Source organism: Glandiceps talaboti, chromosome 4 (genome assembly GCF_964340395.1).
Source record: "Glandiceps talaboti chromosome 4, keGlaTala1.1, whole genome shotgun sequence".
Classification (NCBI taxonomy): Eukaryota; Metazoa; Hemichordata; class Enteropneusta; family Spengelidae; genus Glandiceps; species Glandiceps talaboti.
The window spans coordinates 16,920,965-16,947,599 of record NC_135552.1 but is presented as its reverse complement, the minus strand read 5'-3'; the positions used below and the strand labels follow the sequence as shown (position 1 = coordinate 16,947,599).

At 38.3% G+C, this 26,635-nt stretch overlaps 1 protein-coding gene and 1 non-coding gene across 2 annotated transcripts; one reads left to right on the top strand and one right to left on the bottom strand.

The window, feature by feature from the left end:
- Nucleotides 1-5,049: 5,049 nt before the first annotated feature.
- Nucleotides 5,050-5,214, bottom strand: LOC144434726 (U1 spliceosomal RNA). The gene has a single exon (XR_013480844.1). It is a non-coding gene; the product is annotated as a U1 spliceosomal RNA (small nuclear RNA).
- An 8,563-nt stretch (nucleotides 5,215-13,777) lies between these two features.
- Nucleotides 13,778-25,623, top strand: LOC144433950 (uncharacterized). Its single transcript, XM_078122363.1, has 2 exons — nucleotides 13,778-14,400; nucleotides 22,637-25,623. The coding sequence occupies exons 1-2, from the start codon at nucleotides 14,324-14,326 to the stop codon at nucleotides 23,895-23,897; spliced, it is 1,338 nt and encodes a 445-aa protein (XP_077978489.1). The 5' UTR covers nucleotides 13,778-14,323; the 3' UTR covers nucleotides 23,898-25,623.
- Nucleotides 25,624-26,635: the final 1,012 nt, after the last annotated feature.

The window sequence follows — 26,635 nt, the reverse complement described above, 5'->3', positions numbered from 1 at the left end:
AATGACTGGGCGTTCAAAGCAATTTCACCGCTCTCAATGACTGGGCGTTCAAAGCAATTTCACCGCTCTCAATGACTGGGCGTTCAAAGCAATTTCCGCGCTCTCAATGAACGAGTTCAAAGCAATTTCAGCTCTCTCAATGATAGAGTTCAAAGCAATTTCAGCTCTCTCAATGATAAGAGTTTCAAAGCAATTTCCGCGATGTCAGACATTTCCGCAACAGAAACGATTTCTCTGACAGAAGCGATTTCCCAGACGTACAGAAGTGGAATCCCCACAAGTCACGTGTTAGTGACCCGGAAGTAACTGGTACATGTAACTGGTAAAAATTGTGGACACAGTGACGGTGCCTGTGTGTACACATTGTCATTGATAACTACAGTAGGTATTGTCAGAGATAGCTATAGTAACAGGTATTGTCACAGATAACTATAGTAACAGGTATTGCATCCATGGCCAGAAGTCATATATTTTGCAGGAAATACATTTTTACATTTAACTCATGCACGTTTTACATTTTTTTAAACAGAAGTTAGAAATCATTTTTTACATTCTCTGACTGCACGAAATACATTCTAAGACCTGGCGGACGGTCCAGGGAGCTTGTAATAAATGCATTTAATACATTCTGAACATTTAGAAATTTTTTTCTACCTAGATATTGTAACATAACAATCGAAAATAATGTATAATGTCTCAATTCGGCGATTTCTGGAGTCTTTGGCCTCCCGGTTTTGATAGTTCGAAAACGTGCAAGTTTTGATACTTAAATGATGACGTCATCACCACATTTGCATACAGAAAACAATTTCACTAGTATTCAAAAGAATATTATGTAGTGAAGGACTGGTGTTAATTTCATAGTGTTTAGGAGATGCTATCTTACCCTTTAACCATATCATTGTTTTTATACACAATCACAGACCGTAATGTACCCGAGAACACGTGAAGTCTATCCTCGATACTCTGTCTGCATACTGACTAGGTGCGTGACTAACGACGTCCAAGTGAAATCCCAATCTATCCAGATATGATGTGATTCGTTTCTGACGTAATTTCGAACCATGAATACGTGTTTAAACAATCAACATTTGAAATTACATGTGAATTTGGAACTTAGTGTTTTAGGTGTTGATATCGAAATTCGAACTTTCGTTTTTTGAAACGCAATCAAAATCAAACCACAAACAACGTTTCACGTTTCAACGTTTTACTGGAAAGTTAGGGACACCTTTTACTCGTACTATCTACAGTTTCTATGAAGTTTGCAGGTTGTTTACTAAAAATGATATCAGAGCGAAGATCAAAGGAAAGCAAAGACAACAAGTAACAGATAGCGTTGGAATATGAACATATCCTTTTGGACGTCCTAAATGTACAAATAAATTGTAAATTTGTAATCAGATGTTTGGGGTGGGACCTCGTTTCTGGCGCATATTGCATGACTAACTGACACAAGCCATCCATCCCATACAGTGACGGTAGTTTGTACATTATACAAGAATTGTTTTTAGGTAGTGAGTTATCGTCGGCATTATTTTTTCAATCAAATGTATTTATTGTGATGTCATACCGACGATGTTATACAGTTTAAATATATTTGTGTTGTTACCTAGACGGGGATGGGGAGGGGCCGGCTGCGTAACTAGACTGTGTAAAATAAAATAAGATGACTCTGCCGAGACTTCCAAATCCAAACGGTAAACCCAAACTCTATACATTCCACACACCCAAAAACTTACAGAGCTCGAGACCCTTGATCTTAATACTTAAGACGGCACTTCGCACAAAACCCCTACCCCTTTCCAGCACATTTTGGGTGAATCGACGTAACATAGTCATTACTATACGTTTGTGTTAAACCTCAGACCACTATGAACACAAGGTTGCCGAGCTTAGAATATTATTAAACCAGTATTCTGACATGATAGTTTATTATACCCTATGTGTGAATTCCTCGTACTCAAAGTGGGGCTATCGATTTAATGTGCCACGTCATGCCCGATGATCGACGTCCGGTTCGCTTCCCTGCGATGTCTCTTTGAGTCGAGCCTAGTGGCACAAATGTTACAATAATGTAACGATAAAAAGTGCACAGCTGAGAAAAGTGAAACATGGTTCATGTTTTGATTTTCGATGAGTCTCAAAAAATGGATGTTCAAAAATCGATATCAACATCCAAAAATCAACTTCGAAATTACTTGTATTTTTAAATGTCGATTGCTTAAAAACGTATTCATGGTTTGAAAACGAATCATATCATCTCTGGATAGATAGGATTTTACTTGGACGTCGTTAGTCACGCACCCGACTATCTTTCAATCTCAAACTATTGGAAGTCTCAGATTGATACACCATAAATACATTTGCGAAGTGTCTGGGCTACATAATTTTAATCATTCAAGGACATAAAATTGATATTACGTATAGTGGACATAAATGAGTTACAAATTACTGTCGTGTTCTGCAACATTTTCTGCTGAAGACATTTTTATTTTTCATGAACATCAACTGGAATTTGTAAAGTGATTATTTCTCCCTCAAGCATACTAAGTGCATTGTTAAAATTTATGGATGGGGTACCAATCTTTCTAAAATTCTTGCATACAACAATTGAGCTTCTGCATGACTCCTCCAAATTCTGTACTTGTGTGTACACATGAAACATATGTCACTAACACGTGACTTGTGGGGATTCCACTTCTGTACGTCTGGGAAATCGCTTCTGACAGAGAAATCGTTTCTGTTGCGGAAATGTCTGACATCACAGAAATTGCTTTGAAACTCTTATCATTGAGAGAGCTGAAATTGCTTTGAACTCGGTCATTGAGAGCGCGGAAATTGCTTTGAACGCCCAGTCATTGAGAGCGGTGAAATTGCTTTGAACGCCCAATCATTGAGAGCGCGGAAATGTCCTTCTCGTCCACCGTACTCAACAGTTATTTGACTTGACGAAGAAACATTTGGATGTTGACTGCTATATTATGGGTGAAGCAATGCCACGATCGATTTGGGCCAAGCGACTAATATTGTCCCTAATTTTACATAAATATGATTTTTATTTTATTTAACTTTTTTTTTATTTCCAATACAACTGCAAGACAATACAAAGGTAAACAATACATTACAGAGAAAACACAGGACGTACAAACGGAGGGGGGGGGGGTTAAAATAAATTAATACCGTCCATAGGATTGGAAATAATTACAATTGATAAAGAATAATGTAACAATATCTTGAACAGAAATATCTGTAAAGAAGGGACTAAGCACAAAATCCTAACTTAATCACAGAAATAAAACTAATCCCTACCCAGATGAAAAACCAGTTGCATGACTTACAGTAACGTAATAATTACAAAGCTAATGATTCCCATTTATGCTACATAAATATGATTAAGTTTAGGATGATCGAGAATATCTGACAAGTGTGTACAGACTTTGATCGATACTTGTACACCTTTGCCAACACCTTCGCCACCTCTTACTGCCAATGATAAACATTTTTCATTTGTATTAGTTCGTAATAGGAAATGGGAACGTGAACGATTTGTTCTATTGCAACGCTTACTATTTCATGCATCCATTTACATCGTCATCGGTATGCAAACTAAACTAGCAAAATTCATTCAAAGTTTAAAACATTTTATTATCTCTGGGGTGCAAAACATTCTTTCAACGGGAAATAGTATTTACCAGTCCTCGTGCTTTTTATAGAATCTTCACGCTGTTTCTGTGGTTTTATTTGCCCGTTTCCGCATATCGACCATCGACACTTGGTTATTAAAACAGGCACTGCACAATGACGGCGATGAGCATTGACCTTGATGGCTTTCACGTGTTTCAAATATCATGTGAAAAAATGTACAAATCTCTCCAAAATAACTAAAACCATTGCTGAATAATTATTTTTGACGATCGGTCTTTTGTTTTCACTCAATAAACGGATCTAATCATGCTGAATCAGGCTGTCTTCCAGACTTGAGAGTTGACCTCAAATGCGTGACATCCGAGGCATCGGTAATTTCCGCATTGTCATCATTCGTGTAAGTTCCACTATGTCGGGCCTATCCCAACGTGACATGCAGCGCGGCCTAGCTTTGAACCTTGTTGACAACGTCGTTTCCACATAAATTCTGTTATTACGGTGACAACCATATAAAATGTGGCCGATACGATCGAACGATCGGCTCTTCCCGTTAACTTTCTTTAACAAGAGTCACATGACATGTCGTACACAGTCTTGTTTATCTCTCTGTTGTTCGATGTGTCCCAAGAGCTAACCCGTCTTGACTTTGGATTCAAATGATCCTTAAAAGTGTATTGGATGTTATAAACCCGAGAAATTATAGGTACATGTAAGTAATTTTACTAGAATAATGTAACAAGTAGAAAGTCGTGCCCGGGCAGTGGGGTTAACCTTAATCGATGCCAGTTCGTCGAACACTACACGGTCATTTCTGGTTGTGACAACTACCGCCAAATGGGAAAGAAGTCTCTATCAATTTGAGAAATTTTGCGATCGGCAAAAAGACTTCTTTTTAGGTGTTGATGAATCCATAATAAAATAAGGTTTTTATAGCAATCAAGTGGTTGTTTTTGTCACTCATTTATTGCTGAACATTAAATGCTAAGGCGATGCCATCTTGTGCTGGATAATACTTCATGTACCCCAGTTGTGTTCCAAAGTGAACGTGTCGGCGTACAAAGCATGTAACTTGTGCCAAAATTTAACCTGGGGGGTCAAGATTCAAGTGCGCAGCTGTGGGTAATTGACAATGAACCGATTCTAAGTCGATCTTTCCTGTTCTAACTACGGACAAGTTAAACCTGTTCCGAACCGATTTACTTTGAACCAAATCGAAACCACCCCCTGAGGTAGTTTCGAACCGGTTCAACTAAATCGATTTACAACCCGATTTAAGGGCATATGGGGACAGGAGAACTGAAATCGATTCGAACCAAAACAGGTTCAGAATTTAGGTCGGGACAGGGTGTATGTCGCCCTCAACAAAGGATATTTGTTAACTCTTATTTTTAGTTCAATTATCAGGGGATAGCGCGAACGCAGTCCCCCACTACCATAAATTATGCACCCGAGTCACCCACATTTGGGGTGATCGCAAGGGTCAACCTGCCCGGAGTGCAATGGACAAGCCTCGCCCTGGAGGAACCACCTTTATGATCATGGTTGACCTCTGTGCCAGGTAAGTATGCCTGTGACATGGCTTATCAAGGAATAAGTACCACTGTTTTTGAAAAGTATAGGTGAGTGACAACATCGACGCCACGCTTCAGTATTGTAAGAGGACAAATCCGATCATAATATTGTTCACAGCACAGGAAACTACATTTTTAAAATATAAATTATTTTAAGAATACATATATGGACGCATATAGGTAAATGTTGGAAACTAAGTAGAGTTTTCATACAAATTCTAACATTTTGCACGGTTATTGAAATTAGGTCAAGCAGATATTTGCATATCAAAGGTACAGGAAAATACGCCCTCTATTGGAATATTTTTTTCTCTCTATATTATGAGTAGTGTATTGTTCGTCTCACTTTACTATAAAACGATCACAGCTGAAAAATCAAACCTGAAACAAAGCATTTTATCGCCTTGTTCGACAAAACAATATGAGTATTATAAACATAGCTACATTTCAAGTTTCATCGTGTATATTGATACACTGTATCTGATTTGTTGAATGTCTAGGGTACTTTGGTTACAATGTTAGTAATATCAGCATATTCTGCAAAGTATACTTTAACATATTGTAAACGGTATGGCAACAATCCGTCAGATAATCATCGGCAAGTGCAAATTTTACAGAAAATATAGCAATATTGGTGAGATCTTACAGCTTTTTGAACCAGATGATGAAAGATTTTAAGTTGCACAAGATGACGGTTATGTTTCAGGTTTTCTGGTTTCAATTGTATTGTTATAAGCTTGCCCTTCAATAAAATAGTACACTTCACGCACCAGGGTATTTTGTTATATAGAACCTCTCTATATGCAGCCATGTTGTTCTCGTGAGAATATATCCAATAACTTCTAATGTTGTCTTGTTCATTCAAAAACCGTATATATCCCCAGTACAGTTTTCAGAGTAATAGGAAAACCTTAGTAATATTTAAGTAGTAGCAGATGAATTACAAAGCTGTATGACGTTGCAAGATGGTGTCGCTATTTTTTTCCTAAAGTTGGCTGTGCAAACCGTTACAAACATTTTACACGTGTATTATTTTTTTTTGTAATTGACTAACTTAAAGTTTAACTAGCCACGAACGGAGTGTCAGGATAGCGGAATGGCGATAGTAGTGATAGTCCGTGAAGTCTACAGGTAGAGACTTGGCATATGTTGTTTCACATTGATTTTCAAGTAGGAAGCCACGGTAAAACTGTTTTGTGATAAATTCAAAATCAAAAATAAATACCGACCTTATCCTGACCCATATGGTCACTTTAATAACATGAACTGTCAATTTAAGCAAAATGCTGTTTAATTTTTTTGTAAACTTCATGATCTTACACTGCATTATTGGAAACTTCAAATGTTAACACCATGATCTTGATTACAAGGCCATCATATCTGCTACAGTAACTATGCGAAGTGTAATTTTCAATGCACAACCACAGTTTCTTTGTTTGTCTATAGTACGTTTGCCATGGTAATATCATCAATTGCAAAGTACACCGAGAGGCACGTGTTCAATCGATCAGAGCTGGGCAAATGCGGGGTCAGGCTACATCGGGGTGCCATATGGAACCCATAATTTTATAGTACATGTACTTAGCATGGGTTCACAAGTTCTTGCATCGTTCAATCAAGTATTTAGACTCGAATCTGATGTGATATGTGATTTGGATTTCAGGCAACTACGTGCATATGTGTTTTTGGATTACGAGGATATTTTGGGAAAAGGTCCGTGTCTAAGACTAATACAGGCTGATATGCAGTATACAGGTATAATGTTTTTTTTCTCCAAAGCAAACGCAACGTTTGAAATGTTCTGTCTCAATATTTGCGCGACTTTCTGTCGAAATGAGTGTTGTAGTTCTCGAAAAACTTCTGATTGTCATGTTTTCATCGAGATTTTGATCAAAATTATGACAGTGTCTGTTCTGACTCCACCTCCTTTTGGCAGGAGTCGATGCCACGTTTGAATTTGAAGAATATAGCTACTCGTATATCCTCATTGCCAATGAGGGATATAGCTAATATCGCCTCGCTTTCACCACAATCGATATCCCAAATAAATTATGACAAAACATATACATAGACAGCATATCCGAGACTTTTCTCTCAACTGAACCATATTTGGACAAAAAGGAGCATTTTTCATCTTACCAAGTTGAACTTACTAGTATTCAAACTGGCAAGAGTTGATAGACGCCCTCTAGAGTAACTTGCGTGATATTCAGTGAAGTCGTTCTCTCGGAGATTGTCACTAAGTCTTTAAAACTTGAACGCTGTAACAGATAGAAGCCGGATTCAGTGCTTATGGTAACAGTGCGTATCAAGAACAAGCCAACAACTAAACAAAAACCCTCAAAACAATGTTTGCAGCCTATCGGTCCAGCAAGATAAAGACAATTAACGATTCGGAAGAACACAGTCAAGAAGGACAACTAAAATTTAAAAAACAAATCTGCGAGATTGAGGTGTATTGGACGTGTAATAACCACACGCGTAATCAATTTACATCAATACAACTATATATTGGAATACAAATTGGTCAAGTTCCAACATTCACAACTAACGTTAACTTATCTCGACTAAGCCAATTAACTGATGACCGTTTTACTATTTCTAAAGAAGTGGTGACTTGTGTCAAAACAAACACATGGTTGCGAACATGGAAAGAACAACATTTACACGACCACTTTCAGTACATTTGCATACATAAATATTGAACATCGAAGAGCTCATGTCGTGGTTTTAGGTAGCATTCAGTAAAAGGGGACGGAGTAATCAAACGTATGTCGTTGTGTATAAATTAATGTACATGTGACCATCCCCCGTTTCCATTTTTTACAAAGTGACAATCTCTTTCTTTTCTCTCAAACATGGCCCTCCATCCTATCCAATCAGTCTTTTAGACGTGGGTTAAAATGCCATGTCAGGTGTTTAAAAGGACACGAGTCTCGGAATCAAAAATAAGGACTCTATCCAACCGCTGACACCACACACAATTCTAATGGGTAATTGTTTCCTACAATGATAATTTTGGCCATGGCCATGGTATTGGTTGTTTCTCACAACCGTAACACCTCCGTGAATATGTGTGAGGCTATGTTTGGATCTAATTGGCAGAGCTGAAGGCACAATAACCTCTATTTTCCAAAGATTACTTTGGTTGCACTACCGACACTGTATTGACGGACATTATCCCTTCTCTCCTTTGAGACTCATTCCTCCCCCAGGTAGTACCACAACTAACAATTGATCATTGCCTTGTAAATGATCCGGCTATTGTGTTCCCATATTACGGTATGACGGTGGCAGCGGTGGGATCAATGCAAGTCGAATTAAAATGACCAAATTTCATATTTTTTAAATTTGTTCCTCCCAAAGAACCGATATTTGTAAAAATCAGACCCACCACCTTTAATTCCCCCCGACCCTCCCCATCTGTAATTACTGAATCGTCCCTTAAATGTATACGGATGCTTTTCACGGGTTTTGTTTGTCCATAATGGTTTGTCATAAACACGTAATTTACAAGCCTCTAACAAGTCATCATGAAAAGTAAATATCTAACCTAGTTGTTGCGTCATGTCTCTCGGGCCATAACAAAACAACGCAATTTGTTTATTCATCCATGGAATATGAATGAGGAGAAGTTGCATGAGTAATTATGTACATGCTGTACAAATACCAGATGACACTCGAAGGTCACTGACCGCATCCAAATTACCGAGCACATCGGGAACGAACCCTCTGGAATTTTGCACACCATTTGTTCCAACTTTATGGACATGGTTATTACACCATAAAAGTGAATGCCTTCAAATGATTGTTTGGAGAGACTGATTAAATGAAAATAGTTTTTTTAACCATTAATTCCAAGAGTATTCTAAAAAATGCAATATGTCAAAGGTCACGTTAGAGACGACTAGTGACAGTTATTCAAAGAAATGTTATGAACATGTTACTTTAAGGAGAAAAGTGATCTGACTGAGGGTTTATTGAAAGAAAAGACATTCTCGCAAACCAGAGCTGTTATTTCTTCCGCGATCCGCAACACTGCGAAATAACGACGATCTATTGACGGCACGTTTTGGACGATGTCGTAAAAGAGGCCATGGTTTGCGACGATGAGAAAAAAAAAGACATTTCAGTATAAAGTTCAGCTATCAGTTTGACACAGTATGGTTGTTGTAGTTTGGCGCCAGTCAATTTTTGTGGGAAATAATTCAGTCTGATTTTTAAAAGGCACGCTAAAATTGCTCTGAAAATGTTCTACTCTATACATTCAACCACAACTACAAGTTTCAAACTTAGAAGAAAACAAAGGACCCTCGAGTCTGTGGTTAGTATATTTATTTCTTTCCCGGGTCAAATGAGTTTACCGTGTATTGATAGATGATTGATGCACCCACCTAACTGAATAGAAACGCTATTATGACTTTACCCTTGTTTTGAGATCGCGTACGTTTTTACAAAAAAACACAAATATTTCTTTCGGAAGTTTCTTTTAAAATCCACCGCAAAATTCTTCAAAGGCATGAAATGTAATTTTAAGATCAAACTTGCCAGTGGCACAACGTGAAATCGCATTGCTAAGCTGAACGCTCCTTTAGTGTGGTGGGAGGTGAGAATTTTAATGCTATTGGGCACAGTTTTTTCCCGCAAATCACAATGAATGAATGATATTAAATATCATGGTTTCTCTGAGTAGAATAATATAAACATTAATTCTGAATATCAAACAAGAATAACAGCAAACACAAAGCATTAAATGCTGCAGTGTGGATATGGGGATAGTAATGATAACCTATTTGTGTTGCATGTTAAACCCTACTTTGGGATGATGTGGCGATTAATCGTTAAAGGCACAGAGTCTATAACTTTAGGAACAACCAGGGTTAGTTTTCTTTTCTATTGGCAGATACTAATTCTCTTCCTAACGTACGAAAGCATACACGGTTCTGTTATCCCTTCAATTTTTTTATAGATAATTCTTGTAGTGGTCTTGACTTCCTCGAACGTACAACATGCGCGTACACAGACAACCCACGTACTTATATCTTGCTAGATCCTTTATGAAAAGAATATTCATTCGAAACACCAGGATTGTATTTATTAATGTTCATTTATTCAGAATGGTTTTAATCATTTTACACTTCCACATACACACACACGATTATAGTGTTCTCTATCGAACGCGTATATACTAGTACATATGCACGAATACATATACCGAGTTCTAAAATAACTACCAAGTTTTAATTCTATTTCATCAACAAAAACGGTATTTAAAGATACATTACAACAAAAATCAAGACATCTGTTGACATCGTATAGCAGCTACTGAAAATATCAATATGTCTTGTGTAGAAATCATCTATCTTTATCCTGGTGACGCTGTTGTCACTGTCATTACAATCCGTATCACGTGACACGCACCTGCCTTAAATAATGAGTTTACATGATATGCAATATATCAAGCGGTTATTACTTTCCCTTGTTAAGCTTGGAATCAAATTAATCTCCTCGACAGGAACAAATGAGTCATATGGTTCTTTGATTTGAATGAACTAGGATTTGACGTGGAGACAGTAAACTCTGGGTAATCTAAGTCTGGACTCAGACCACCAAACAAGTCTGAGGTCTGGAGCAGCGTTACTGAACTGTGGGTTGCTCTGTGCATGGAAGTGGGCGATACTTCCACGCTAGCTCTTTGGAAAAATGCGGGCCAGTGGTCTATTAAAATTATTGATATACATGGCTTACGTTCTTGTCAAGGACGATGATAGAGGCGGCGGCGGTGGTGGTGGTGGTGGTGGTGGTGGCAGCGGCGGCGGCGGCGGCGGTGGTGGTGGTGGTGGTGGTGGTGGTGGTGGTGGTGCATAAATAAGTATTCATATATACATGTACTTTATTATTTCGAAACATTGTACTGACTTAATCCGCATAGTGTGGAATAGTTTGTAGTGATACACATGAAAAGTTGTGACTTTTCATGTGTGTGTATCACTACAACGTACCCCTAAAGTTCCACTACATACAAACACTTCGAATTCTCTGTGCAGACATTAATCCCCTCCACTGTCTATGATCTGTACCACAATAGAACAGTCGTTTCAGACGGTGACAATGTTGTCATATCGTGAAGTGTTTGATTAGTCTTCTAACTACAAAGCCGAAAGGGATTCAAAAAGGCAAAAGCGACTGTCGTTTCAACCCGAGGCCTGTATTGCCTTTTCATTTGTTCGTTTGGAGTTGTTTTCGTAAGGTTTGTTTGACCTCAGACCACTTATCCTGTAAATGGACCGATGTTTGTCAAACACTTGTTGGTCGTACGGTAGCGTCAAAATGACGAGAATAGAATCAGGTATTCTGCTCTAGTGATTTGTGAATGGAAATATTTATGAGGTGCAAAGTTAGTCGATCAATTCGTAAAACCATGGAAAAGTAGCTTAAGCGTGTTAATCTTGTATATGCACTGTACTTTATCAAACACGACGTTGGGCTGAAGTGATGGCAACAATGCTTATTTGTAAAAACATGCAGGAATTTGTGTGTAATATTCAACTTTTAAAATTACGAAAGTGGGTCGACAATGTTGTTCGCTAATAATATCAGGTATAGTTTCAAAGACAAGTGGTTGCGAAATCAAACCATCGCATACATATTTTTTTCTAAAATTATGATAACTTATAGTCAAATAGCTCTGATCATGGAAGTACCACTGTGGGTACTTCCTTGCCCTGACTAAGGTAAGATATGTTAGCTGATTTCGTAAAGACGGGCGTTGTTGTTACTTTGTGAAGAGTTCATATTTTGAAGAATGCACAATAAAGTACTAAAGTATTGACGCGTCTTTTTATTTGTTCTTAAGAACAAGAGGGGCAGGGGACGTGTACTTTCGTGTACATTGGACGAGCAGGGTCAAATAACGTTGACACGGAGTCGGATCTGACATACTTTCAAACATAAAAGCGATGGAACCAGTTCTTTCCTCTATGCTTTGTCATACAACATTCTTCAATCGGAGTTGTTTACTACATTACGTGTGGAATACAACCTCAGCTCATTATAGAGTTATAGTCTGTCGTACAAGAAGCATTTCAAGATGTAGATAAATTTATGAACTTGACGTTTGGTTTTTAATTAGCAACGTGAAGTTTCTAAGACAGCCCTACGATGATACCAAAGAATTGCCAATTTGATTAGAACGAACAATGTAATAGAATGGCCCGGAGATCTTTAAAAACGGGTTGTTCAAGAGCATATGAAAGAAAGCAATACACATGTATAGATATAATAGACAATGAGATAGCTTGAATAGGGTGATGATTAATCAGGCTTAAAGAAGAGTCCAAGGGCACAGACAAAAGGAAACGCCTTCTAGTGAAAGAAAATCAGTAGAAATGAGGCACAATGGCGTTGAACTTTGGAATGAATACGTTTGACTCATGGTCCTTGGAAAATTGTAATACTCGCATAAATGAGTCCTTCAAACTGTGAAAGGAAAAGAAGGTGATGATTAATACGATAGCTCTGTGTACAGATTGAGTGTGTTGTGATTTGCCGCGTGAGGAGAACCGCGGGGCTAGGTACTTTCAAATGTGGCTATTAGTTTTAACAGCTTGTTGCAGACGCACAATTAAACCAGAATTAAAGACACGGTGATTTATTTACATCTCTCAATAACACTCTCAACATTTCCCCCTGAGGCAATGTTGAAAACTTGGGGGAGTTTTGTATCGAATGTCGCGACAGACTTTAAGGAGGATCTGCATGACAGCTGTTGCCATGGTGATCTATATCGCGTTCCCTTAATTCCCCAATTAAGGCGTGACATATTGATACCCGAAACGGAACATGGAAATTAGATGTAGTAGCGGTGTGTACATAAGTCTGTATCCATCATTAATTTAAGTATTGGAGAAAAGAGTGACAGCAGTAAAAGGCTATATATTCAGTCCTTAACAAAGGAATTACTCTTTGCCAGGTTGAAGTAGAGCTACCACACACAATAGCGAACCAGTGTACCACGGGGATAGTATTATTCTACAGTATTTAAAGACATGGTTTTAGAAAAGCAAAACCTTACAGTTATTCTTAGCGCTGTATATTCTGTTACTTGAATGAACGTTTCATGAACTCAACACGCTGCGTAACAAGCAGGATGTGTACGTACTAAAAGCCGCCCCCCCGGAGGTGTGTTCCCATCCCGTCGCCATTCTAACATGTACACTCAATCGAGCTATACTACCTGCACTCTAGTCGTATGTCGATCAAGGTACTCTCCAGATTATATCCAATGGTTGTTCGCAGTACACCGGTATTTGTGAGCTGAGTCAATAGGCATGTAGGTAGCTTCCAGTGGCTTTAAGGCTTTGTGCTGATAGGGCCATCATATTGGCATTTTAGTTACAAGGGAAGTATACGTGCCGATTGGGTGAGCGACGTTATCAAGTGGATGCAGTCACCCCAGTGTCATCAACAGGTAGGCGTCGAGTCAAACCAACCGTTGTCTAAAAACCTCTCTACATACAAACAGAAGAAAACATTATTATCCAAGTGAACAGCATTGATTGTACCGTTCTTTGCATAGTCCACGGTGTCAGAGCAGTGTGGAGTTAAAGGCCTTTATCTTTTGATTGTTTCCTTCGTATGGACTGCGTAATAATTTGATGACAATTACTTGAGGTTGTGTTCATTGTTCCACCTGACCTGAGCACGATCAGTGCGTGAGAAGGCTCTTCTGTGTTTTCCACACAGAAGAGGGGATTGTCAGTCATCATCTCGGGCGAGCTGACCAGCCAGGCGAAAAATCGACCGCTGTTATAACTCATTGCGGAGCGTTTATCCTGGACGAGTAGACAACTATGGTGTTTCGAGATAGACGTTAGTTTACGACCCTGTCTTCTACAGGTGAGCATTACACCTGTGTGTATAACGACTTTGGCAATAATGAAGACGACACCAGACTGTTTTATTATCTCACAGCGAGCGATACGGACCTTCTATCTACATTACATGTATTTGTCAACAAGCGTTATGCGTAGTTTTTCTCAATGATTCGTGGACTTAATAAACAGTGCATTTCTTCCGATCAGCAACTCTAGCATTTGGTATCAATGATGGATTTGCCGAGTATCACCGACAGACATGTGCGTTCCGTGTCGCCGTGGGCCGTACCGGTTGAAAGGAACATGTAAGTATACGCCTTCCGACATTTTCCATTGATAGTGATGTGTAGGTTTCTGTAGAATTGCTCAGGTAATTTATACACATTTCTCCGTTGTAATGCACAAATGGCTTGACATTTTCAAACTGGGGACTTAGAATTCGAACGTGCCATGACTGCTTCATCATGCATGATACATGATATATATCTGACAACACCGTGACATACCCTCAATTTAATTTCACGTCATTGGAATTATGATATATTTTCACAAGCAGCGTAATGATTAATAATCTTTCCTATATTTGACATTGATTTGTGATTACTCTGAACTGCGACTTGTTAAACCCTTGACAAACATAGCATATCATGGGGAAACTCAAATTTAGCTTGTTGCAGTGTTGTCAGACAGCTCAATGTATGATGGATTTCTACGGCAGTATATCGCATCTAGGCAACCAACTACAGCTGCGTCTCACCAATACAACACAGGGACATTGTTAAACAATGTTATGTTTTATGCATGACTTCACTTGTTCAACATTCTGAAATTTATTTTTGCATCGTGTTTCAGCATGGCTTCAGTAACCTGACCAGTGGTTTCACCACGTATACACATGTGAAGTGTTCGTAGGCTATGAATAAATTAGAGATGACTATTGGCGTTGCATTTATAGGTTTAAAAATAGAGTTTGCTGTGTGATTGCAAGCATAACCCTTGATACGAACCAAGCTTGTGGATTAGACGTGGTTTAGTTTTTATTACAATTTGTTATATATCATGCTTTATTTACAAAAAGAAGCGATGACAGCAAATTGCCATTTTATAACAGTCTTGTCAGCGCTGCATCAAACACTCCCGAAGGTTCACACAGATATACAGACTTCGCAACGTGACGTTGACACTTCGTACAATGTAAAACCACACTACGCCCATATTTTAGGAATGGATCCAGGTCGAGTCATCCGATACGTCTCTCCTTGTTCACACGAAATTACATGCAATGTTGCCGGTGAAAAACGTACATCACTATCGTGTTCGAAACACAACAACGATATCGACTAGTACATACCACAGCGATTGAGCCGTAGCTGAGACGAGCTCAGCCTCTTTCGAACAGCCAACCCATTGATTAACTATTCATGTTTACACTATAGAATTGATGAGGTCTTATAAAATTTTAGTCACTTCCCGGCCTGGTCACACCTGTAGATTGCACATCTCATAAACACACAAGAAATTAACAATACTGAACGTTATACAAGAAATAGGGGGGAAACGTGGAAAACCGGGCAGAGCGCCAATGGGAAATACAATCTTGGAAGGAGACTTAACACCGAGGTGGCCTTCGACATGCTCGGGCATTATTACAACAGACTACAAGCATAAAACAGCTCTTAAAATCAAAACGTCAGTCGGTAATTGAGAGGCTACAGTACTGTACAATAGACCTGGTTGACTTTATACTATTAAATTGAACAAAGTTAAAGACAGACCCTTGATGTTATTGTCCATATTATAATTGAAAATGGGACTGTATCCATTAAAGCATGAAAACAAGTGTTGATTGTAACGATGCAGAGAAAGAATATGATGCCATGACTTCTAGATTCGCATGTCTGTTTGTTTATTTACTGTGCTCGTTTCTTGGCTTAAAAGCTCACTCGACGAGACAAGATTTCACAAATCTCCTAAACAATCATACAGGGTAGGCGATACCAGATTGAAGCAGTTCCTCCGCAAATAAACGATGACAAATTTGAAAATGACGGTGAACACTAAATCGAGTTCATGTTGTTTTCCTTCCATTAAAACACAATGCATAAGAGAATTCACTGTAAAGTCTTGCGTAGATTTTATAAATCTTATGATACCCTTGGATCTTTCATTATAATCCCAGGTAAAACCCCAACATAATTATTGCTAAGCGGTTGCCAGTGTTACAAAAAAATATTATCAATTCACTCGAGTTTGTGAAACTACAAGCTGCTACATGTCAGAGCCAGAAAGAAAAAAATATCGAACGCGTTTTCAGAATCAATGTATTCATATCGCCAGACTCAGCTTCAAAGACCTAAGGTAAATTTAGATATCGATAGAGACCGTAATCATTGCTATGTGGCTGTCAAATTTAGAGATGGATCTATTATTAAAACCACATAGCAGTCAGGGGAGACACGGGAATGAAACATTAATGATATACTGTATTGACACTACCGTTAGATCGATACTCCCATGGTTAATGAATTTTTATCTTCATTTTGTTCTTTCTCGCGCGTTGACAAAACTTCATACAAAACTTAATTAATGAAAACGTTTGGAACGAACTGACCTTCAACTAAAATATTAATTTCAGCAACTAAATTATAAATTCTATGTCTGATTCCTGTATTATCGTTGTGCATTCTAAATGGACGTCGTGTTTACACTGTGTTTCAGCATTATTAGACGGTGAGAGATGATTGTAAAGACTGCTATACACAACCACTTCTTGTAATATTATCTTGAATATCATTAGAGATTGAAGGAAAGTGTATTAATATTGAATGCACCGCCTTCCTATTTGAAAATGCAGTGACCACTGTCATGGATCTCTCTCTCTCTCTCTCTCTCTCTCTCTCTCTCTCTCTCTCTCTCTCTCTCTCTCTCTCTCTCTCTCTCTCTCTCTCTCTCTCTCTCTCTCTCTCTCTCTCTCTCTCTCTCTCTCTCTCTCTCTCTCTCTCTCTCTCTCTCTCTCTCTCTCTCTCTCTCTCTCTCTCTCTCTCTCTCTCTCTCTCTCTCTCTCTCTCTCATATATATAAGGTTTCTTTCTCAGTTGCACACTCCATTTCCTAAATTTGTTTAATACTAGCATGTCCATCTTGTTTCTACCCGCCTCTATCTCTATATTATATCTATCTCTGTCGGTTGACCCCAGTGTCTCCTTCCCTCTTCACCTCTATCACTTCATTTCACGTATTTTTCTAATTAATTCTTTAGAAAGGAAAATCATAATTGCTTTTTTAAAATCATATCATTTTTGCGTTTTCCCGGCTTATATCCGGCGTCCTCATTCCAAATCCGCTCTTCGTAATTGCCATCAGAACCACGCTATATAGTTTATAAATTCCGTGTAGTTTTTAATGTCGCGACACTAAAATCTAACATTTCCATGGGGAACATAGCTGTAAAACTTGATAAATTGTAAACAGATAAAAGCTGATCACGAATACTGGGTAAATCTATTGATTTGAACAGGAAAGGGAGCGTGATATTGTGGGAAATTGAACAATAGACAACCTTTCCTATAGTCGCCATCCTCGCGATATGTCGCTTCTAAGAAAACAATATACTGACAATGTCCGTTTACTGAAATAACCACTTTTCCATTTTACACCTCGACTCTTGTCGACTATTAGGCCGTATCTTGAAATTTCTCGTTTATAGCCTCGACTTCTTCACAATTGCAACTTCAAATGAAACGACCTTGACAGGTTTTTCAATGAATGTATTCTGACGTCACTTCCGACAGTTCCTACTACAGAATAAAAACGACTTCTAACGAATTAGTCAGTTATTGAATCAATTATTTGCCATTTTTATTCACGTGTGGTGTGAGATCTACGGTTAATTTGGTACTTGTCATACGGTAAAGTCAATAGTACTGAATAGTGTCCTCGACAGAGCGCTATAATGTTAGGATGGAATATCGCTAAAGACTAAAATTCACGGTCAAAAACATTCTCCTGATGATGTAGATTTTCCATTTTGTCGACAATGAAACATACATGAGCATTAATCGAATCGGTCAATACATTTCACATTTGTCTAACTTAACTTTAAATCTGCAGGCTATAGAATCGATTAAGAATCTTACGAATATTACGTCACGAAAATACTCTATCTGGGTTAGGCAAATATTTGTCCAAAGGTTTCGATTCAATTAGTTGCGGAATCCGTTATACATACACACGATACACCATGATTTGTGAAAATAAATTATTCTGGAAATAAAAAGAATCAAATGTAAGGGTCCTCTGTTGAAAAAATCGACATTCGAGAAAGAAAACGGTGTGTTTGTATTGCAAGCAGTTGTCATGGCAATCATTGTAGTACGCATATAAAATGAAAATTGCATTTATTTAAATGATTTGATTTCCTTCGCCTCTTCAATTGCCGTGGACTATTTTGACTAACAATTTTTTGTGGTCCCGAATATGCTGAAATAAGGACTCGGGAAACCACGACTCTCAATTCATTTGTACACCCCCCCCCCCCCCATATTGGTTTGAGCATGGCTGTACATCCGGGCCTTTGAAACATGACGTCACCTGTTGAGCTATCACGTGAGTAAAATACGCCGTTCCTAACTCTGGATTTCCTTCACAACACAATTTTAAAATAACAGAATTACGAAATATGAAAATTGGTTCGTTGATTGGTCGATAACCTTTCAGCACGAATAACTTATGATATTACACATTGATATTCACAGCTTCCTCACCGAGTACGTTCGCGTTGTTCTCCTTGAGAAATACTTGTAACATATATTATATGCATTCAGTTGGAATTCACTGGGTTATTTTGTTAGCGCAGTAGATGTTTCGACAAGTTATCAGTTCCACTCATCGTCAAAATTAATGCAATTTAATTGGATGCGTGCCAAGAATTTCATGCCACAATAAATTTAATTAATTGTGGCGCCTTGTTCGAATAACAATTTAGAAAATACTCTTAGACTAGTTAATTGCAAAACGCATTCGACACATTGGTACTTTGTTCTCACAAACCCATGGTGTACTTTATTATAAAGGGTTGACGGTCAGTCTTTTTAAAAAAAACATTGAACTTTACTACCGTACATGCATTATTAACGCAAGTCCATTTTTTATAAACTGATTTACATTTACCATAAAACAATGGACTGACTTCGTGTATTTAGCTGTTTTTGTAGAGTTTTCATTTAAAAAAAAAATTGTGCACAATTTGTTGCGAAGTATGAAATAGTACAAATGGAATGTACACGACACTTATTAAAGCAAAATATAATTAATAAAATAACGATGTCCATCCGGAAAATGCAAAACTTGTGAGAAAGTCTAAGTTACAATGATAATACATTATAGTTTTGTGCCAGGCGATAAATGAAATAAATAAACAAAGCAAGCGTCAATCTTCCTGCCGCCACGTCACGGACTCCGTGTCGACGGTCGTTGCTAGCATTTGGAAATGTACTTTAATTGATATCATCCCTCATTAATTGGCTGAAAATCACAATACCGCTTCATAGTCTAGACGAACCTATTTATTATGTCTTTCATGGGCTGAAACTTTTCTGCAAAACAGTGCATTTTGGCAGCATTTTCGAGTCGACAAAAATCGTTTGAGACATAATAGGAACGGAGATTGTCTGCAGCTCTTTCTTCCTCCGTTTACCATTTTACATTTTACCATCACCGTGAAATGAAACAAAAAACAAACAAAATACATGTCAGCACATGAAATACACATATACGTTGATAAACAAAGGACTACAATGCCAACAACAACAACAAAAACAAAAACAACAACAACAACAACAACAACAACTAAAAAATGTAGTATGTTTCCAGGCAGATTAGTACGGATGTCTGCGGCTAATTTTGTAGTTTGTACTATCGTGTGGTCAGACTCTTGTACGTGCACGATCATCGCTTTCTAAGCTACGAGACATACACCTGCCCCGGTACGGTGAGAACGGATATACTCACGTAGTTACCCAGTCCGCCGCGGCTTCATTGTTATTTTTATTTATGTTGTGTAAGTCTCCGTAATGAATTCGATGTAAAACCACCAATGTCGTAAGATAACGATGCAAGTTCTTTATAACCAAAATTTTAAAAACTGCGAATATAGGATACTCTATATATGTCTGAGCTGGGGTATCATTCAATTCATTTCGTCAAACGATCCTTTCATTTGCATTTAGTGATAGATCTTAAAACTTGCCACAACGATGAAATCTCCGATATTTTCGATGTCGAAGGAAACAATCAAAGCTACCGATCAAAGTTGCTCGAATATATAATTGTTTTATAAGCTCTAATATAATGAATACATTTTACCGTGCACATCAATGAAGTGGACAGCGCTCCGACGTTCAATGTTACTATCAGAGCGTACACCTGTTTAGCGCCACCAAGAGTTAGCTGCACGCGCAGTTGCTATAGCGACAGCAGTTTGTTTACATCTCGCACGTGGGCGTAACTGGAAATTAAAGATCAAACTGTTCGAGTGTACTAACAAATACATGCTCTTGAAACATCGTACGAAGTGAAAGAACAGTCAATGTTACACCATGCTATAAATTAAACTATGTCAGATGCAGAGTAACATGGTAAACTTCATGTCAAGTGCAAATTAATTTCATTATGGAGTCAACATTAAAGATTGTGTCTCTTCAGTGGTCAATTAGAAACGCCAGTGTGAATCCAAATTCCACTAAATTCGGTCTGAAAAGCCGATACGTGTCATTTCGTGTTTTAAAACGACTACGCACATTTTTTAGAGTTCGGTATTGAAAACCAAAACAAATTCCATCCCCTCCGATAATACCGCACCTGGAGTAACATTGACGTCATAACATGCGACTCCAACCTCCACGGACATAAATTTTTACTTCATGTCACAAATCATGTTCTGAATCCTTGACAATAAGTGTAATAATTGGAAGGTGAAAAGCTGAAAGACAGACTGTCAAACCATTACAGGTCTCGTTAATACCCGATGAACTCGACGGTACCTTTACAATAAAAGGTTTATGGATGCCAATTCAAACGTTATTACAGGCTTGGATTAAAGCAATAAGAAGGGTAAATTCGCTATAGTTGCTCGACATTGCGGAATGTCAACTGGAAAGTAGCGCCTCGGTTAACTGCAGAAAAAAAAATCAACATTACTTTAAAGGGGTTCTGATGAATTCTACCACTCCCACTTACATTATCTCGAGGAGGAAAACGCTATCCTAGCAAACTATTGGTCTCAGCGGGGATCGTAACACAGGCGAGACTCTATTTACTTAAAATCCATTCAATATAGGACGTATATTTCGCTTTGTTAGGACTGCGTAAAGGTGTTTTATTTTCTGTTGCCAAGACAGGTTAAATCGGTGGTGCGACCCTTGACCTTCAGTGGCATTTGTCGACGTTCATTATTTTCCTATTGAAGGTAGCTTTATTCTATCCCGCGTGTCACAGGATACACTCAATCATTTAATGAAATACTACTGATGCGCATGCACAAGAACATGTCGATTTTACGCTGTTATCGAATGGGATATCTCGAGGGAGCTATCATGTAGACAATATACGCGATGTAATAATAGCATTGTTATTCAGATAAGCTCGGCTCTATTTACAATCATCTAGGTAAGGCGGAGAATAGAGAAAAAATCTATTTGTACACAAATGAAAGTGAATGGCATTATTGGATTTTTTGCGTGACCGGCACCTCCAGTTCTACACAGACCCTTGTTGACTTAACAGTTTACTGTACCACTGCACACAACGTCAGTCGAGTCGAAATATATAACGGTAATCTGTCGGACTTGTTGAACATGACAACGCGTCGGTAGTGACTCAGGTGAAAAGTTGTCGTCGGTGAAGATTTATTGCCCGTGAAATGGAGTAGACATTTTCAGCTGAACGCGAATCCCGAATAGGTCTCGCCGATATGTACGTTGTAGGTAATATGTATTCCTCGATCGCGGTTAGCCGTCAACGGAGTATATGTGCGTCTCCGTTTCAAAGTCTGAGCAAAGCCGGTTATTGGCCCATGGCACACCTGTTAGCAGGAAAGCAGACACGCATTTCAATTATCGGATAATTTTACCCACGCTGGAATTGAATTGCACTTCTACGAATACATCGCGTAGGACAACAGTTAGAATGCCAATCGGAATTGGCATGTTTGCCGTTAACATATGTGTAGCCGATCTCGTTAAGTGCTATGTGTATATCACTGCTAAATCCGATATATTTATACATGTAGTCGCGAGTGTTTGTTGTGGCGATAACGAAGAGCACATCTGTATACATAGGTGTTGCGTCGTGGAGTGAATAAGCGGGAAAAACACTGACTTAGTTTCAAAATGGCAGCTTGCGTTCAAGCGTCAGAAGTACTAACCCCTCAACAGTTGAGGAGAAAAATTTATGGCAAAACGGCCGTGGTTCGTATCAAGGGTAGTGCTGGAATGCCTGATATTACGTACAGCTCACGTGAAGGACAAAATAAATTATTTTACAGGTCACCCAGGGTGGACAAAGGGACCAGGCGGACTGGACACACTTGTGACGATGGGAGTTTACTGGACGGGTCAAGTAGAATTGTTCCCGGATTTTTTCCATCACCGGTCCGTGACATCAGGTCACCGCCCAGGAGGGCACTTTTGTCGACACAATCATGCCCTGCTGATATTCAAGCCAACGAACTTAGGACTTATTCTATTTTAAATGGTGGTCGAAATCTCGAAAGTCGAGAATCGACTAAAATGCGACAACGGAAACGGACAGGGCGACGGGAGAAGCCGTCACTGCTGTCCCGACTTTCCGAGGAGGCCAAGGAAGTCATGAAAGAAATTCGTGAGGAGATGGAACGAGAAAAATTAACAAAAACAGCACATATCTCAACCATGTCGGAGTCTGGCGACCTGTTGACTACACAGGCATCCGACCTAGACAACTTGGATGGGCATATCAATTTATCCGAGTCTGATGCTCAAACAACAGTTGAACAAATACATGATGATCTGGATAGATCTATGTCAGACAATGTAATAAAACGGCACAAAATGTCCATCGTCAGTAGCACGGGCAGTGCAACGAACAGCATGACGACGGAGTCACGCTCGACTGTTTTTACGGACAGTGAACGAGAGATCAACGGCAGTACGAGCGACGACAGAATCCCGACACCACCAGATTCAACCAGGGCAAGCAGTGGTTGTCGAACCAGCTTACTTGATAATGCTATAATAGAAGAAGAGGAATACGCCATTAACTTTGACGTGCAAAGAAATAAATTCACTACATTAACGGCAACACCTTTAGTGTCTCCCAAACCCAGATTGCCAAGATCATATAAAAGAGACCAAAAAACTAATCAAGCTAAAGTCGGGTATTCAAGTGTCAGCAACAGGTTGTATAACAGGGGAAACAGACAAACTCGGCGGCGGGGATTTAATCTCAGTCATCCGGGAGAATATACAGAGAATCGACCGTACAGGAAAACGCCACCAGTACCGTCGCATATACTTCGAAAAATCCGACAGGTGGGTGAAGAGGAGTCGAGTACACCATCTCCGACGCCTTCCCCACCACCACCCGTGCAACCAAGACTTTATAAAGAACGTTCTTTCCAAGTAACGGGACCAGGATACGATATCAGATATCACCAACCACTTAACTACAACTATCACCCACAACTAAATCCCGTGGAGAAGAAATTACAAACGGAATCAGTTGAAAAATGTCGAGCTTGGTTAGATAAATGGGTCATTTCTGAGTAATCACTATTAAGGGGGCTACAACAGCGGAACTGTCAGCATTCACTCACTCAAAGCTGAGCATTGGACTTAAGTTGAAAGAAAATTGATTATATTGTGACATTGTGGTGTTGGTTTAGCCGTGTTGACTTCAACACTCGTACTAAGATGTACTGTAACACGCCAGATATATATATATAGAATCTACTTATGGAGAGGATGGCATTCTGTATTTAGATAATAGAGCAAACCAGAGCGACGTGCGATATTACAGTGATTTTATTTCACTGAAACCAGGTTGACTAAATGAATTCTCAAATTTTAACCATATTCGGTCATTAGGTCTCAAATTAATTGACAACTGTTTAGATTGAACAGAGAACTATTGAATTTGTACTTTATCAGTTCAAATATTTACACGAATTGTCCATCCCTTGAAACAGCACTCCACAGTAAGCTCAAAGTCAAATTTTCTATTGCTATTTTGGTAACACCAAGAATAACGGTTCGTATTCGACAAAAGCTCATTGATGAGTTGTGTTTACCCAGACTTGTCGTGGTCATTTATTTTGTCGACATGTCAATTCAACGCGACTTCTAGCATTTCCATGTTAGCTTAAAGTATTGACCTGTTTGTGTTTCTTTTGAGATTGTCCAAACCTTCTTTCGCCTTAGAGGTTGCTTACCATACACTCAAGGACAGGAGTCTGCAAGGAAGCCAAAACACTGTTATTAACAGAATTTAAAGCCCCAATAAGTCTTCTTGAGAATTTTAGTGTCAATTCGTAACCTTTTATTTTTTCGTCTCCATATGAAACCATTCATAAATCAGTGGTTAAATGCATATGGATGTATTAGTAAGCTCATCAATACCCCCACAAAACCCCTTGTATAAACTCTCGGCCACAATGTGCTTAGAATATTTACATGTTACACAACCATTAATTGCCAGCTTAGTTATACAGGTTGGCTTGCTTACTAACCCTTGAAAAACAATTTTACATTCTCATCACTTGATTTTTAAAATCTCATTTTTCAGAACATTTACGGAATACAAGAATGTGCCATATATCACTGTCAAATTTCGGTCAGTGTTATACGGTTTATTTGTTTGTTTCTTTGTGTACATGAAGAAGAAATCCTTCATGTCGTCTTTGAGTGAAACGTAAATGACAATACGAAATCTCGGCGACGAACTGAAATATTCGTCCATTATCGTATACGTTATTGGTCTAGTTGTATAGTCCAAGATGATATAGAACCACGGCGAGTTTATCTCAAAGTCAACGTCGACGTATTAACTATTTAACCTATTTCTAGCTTCAAGGTCAAACAATTCATCATTTCACTAGTCAGAATTATCAGTCAACTAGTAGTTTCTAAACCTGCTATTGTTCAATTTGAGACACCATCGATTACTGGATAACGTCCACTAAAGTTTTCCTTTCAGTGCAGTCCTCAGTTTTTTTCTTTGACATTGTCCGTCCAATATTTCTATATTACAAATTGTAATTTGTACACTGTAAAATGTTTGTGCTTTGTTACATTTCAAACTTTCAACCGATGACATTTGCAAAAACTTTTTATCATACTCTGCTTGAAAATCCGGAGTTTAACCATTATTCTGCATACATATCAAATGGAATATTTTATCTTATACTAATGTATATCTGTAGCTAAATCTCAATCTTTATATTGGGTCTCTGTATTGTTTATTGACTGTGATGATTTTCAGCATTTACTGTACTCACACCGAACAAAAACAAATTTACTTATAAATAAAAAAATAAATTTAATAATTAACTATTTAATATATGCTGCGATTGGATTTTTATTTTCGTATATATGTTATCATTTACAGTCAAATATGTTCAATGGCTGACATACAGAATGACAGAACTTTGAACATATTGTACTTCCTGGGATAATTATTAACCAAATATTTCGTTCTTTTCAAGTGTTTGGCGTATTTTTAATTTGTTTTGGATTGGGGACGAGGACAATTATCTGACTTGTAAATATATGCACAAAAGTTTGCTTTTTAAAAGAAGTCATTCGATCAGAGGAAATAAGTGAATAATATGTGTTTGTCTCCACACTAGTGTCACAGGTCTTGTGGTTTATCCATAGGGGCTATGCACAAGCCTGAATTTACTTTTATCTTCAACTTATGCTTTAAATTTGGCTTTGATTTGTGATGTTGTTATATGTTACATCAACGAGACATCATTTTGGAAGTTGCTGTACTGCAATACATTGAAAACAACAAAAATGTTTTAGTTACATCTTTTATAACTTTTGATAAAAAATTATGCCAAACACTAAGATGACTAAAACCAAAACGGAGAGCCAATTAAATAGTTATAACCAGGTGTATAAAAGTGTTCCGAGTCACGAAAGGTCACCTGTACCGAACGAGGTCGCGTGTCACCATGACAATAGTTAAACACGGTGTCAACGCGAACTTATCTTAAATCTTGTTTTCGGTATATAAAACGGTAGTTTGGAAATTATTCAACCAGACAAATGTATTCAAAGTGTAATGGTGAAAAAGAACAAGACGTAAACGATGCTAGAAGATGTGACCTCACAGATAAATGAGTGTTTGTCACGTGACCAATCATGTTTATCAGTATAGCAGATACAGTGCACTGTAAATGTCAAGCGTGCAAGTAGCAATTATTTAAGAGGCCCATTTATTTTAATTGACATTATTGTATACCGAAGCAATTTTTTTAAATGTCCTCGTATGCACAGGTGTA

Coding starts and splice junctions, on each gene's coding strand:
- LOC144433950 (XM_078122363.1), top strand. CDS start 14,324: ATGATGGATTTGCCGAGTATCACCGACAGACATGTGCGTTCCGTGTCG. Junction 14,401..22,636: donor GTACCGGTTGAAAGGAACAT/GTAAGTATACGC, acceptor ATTATTTTACAG/GTCACCCAGGGTGGACAAAG.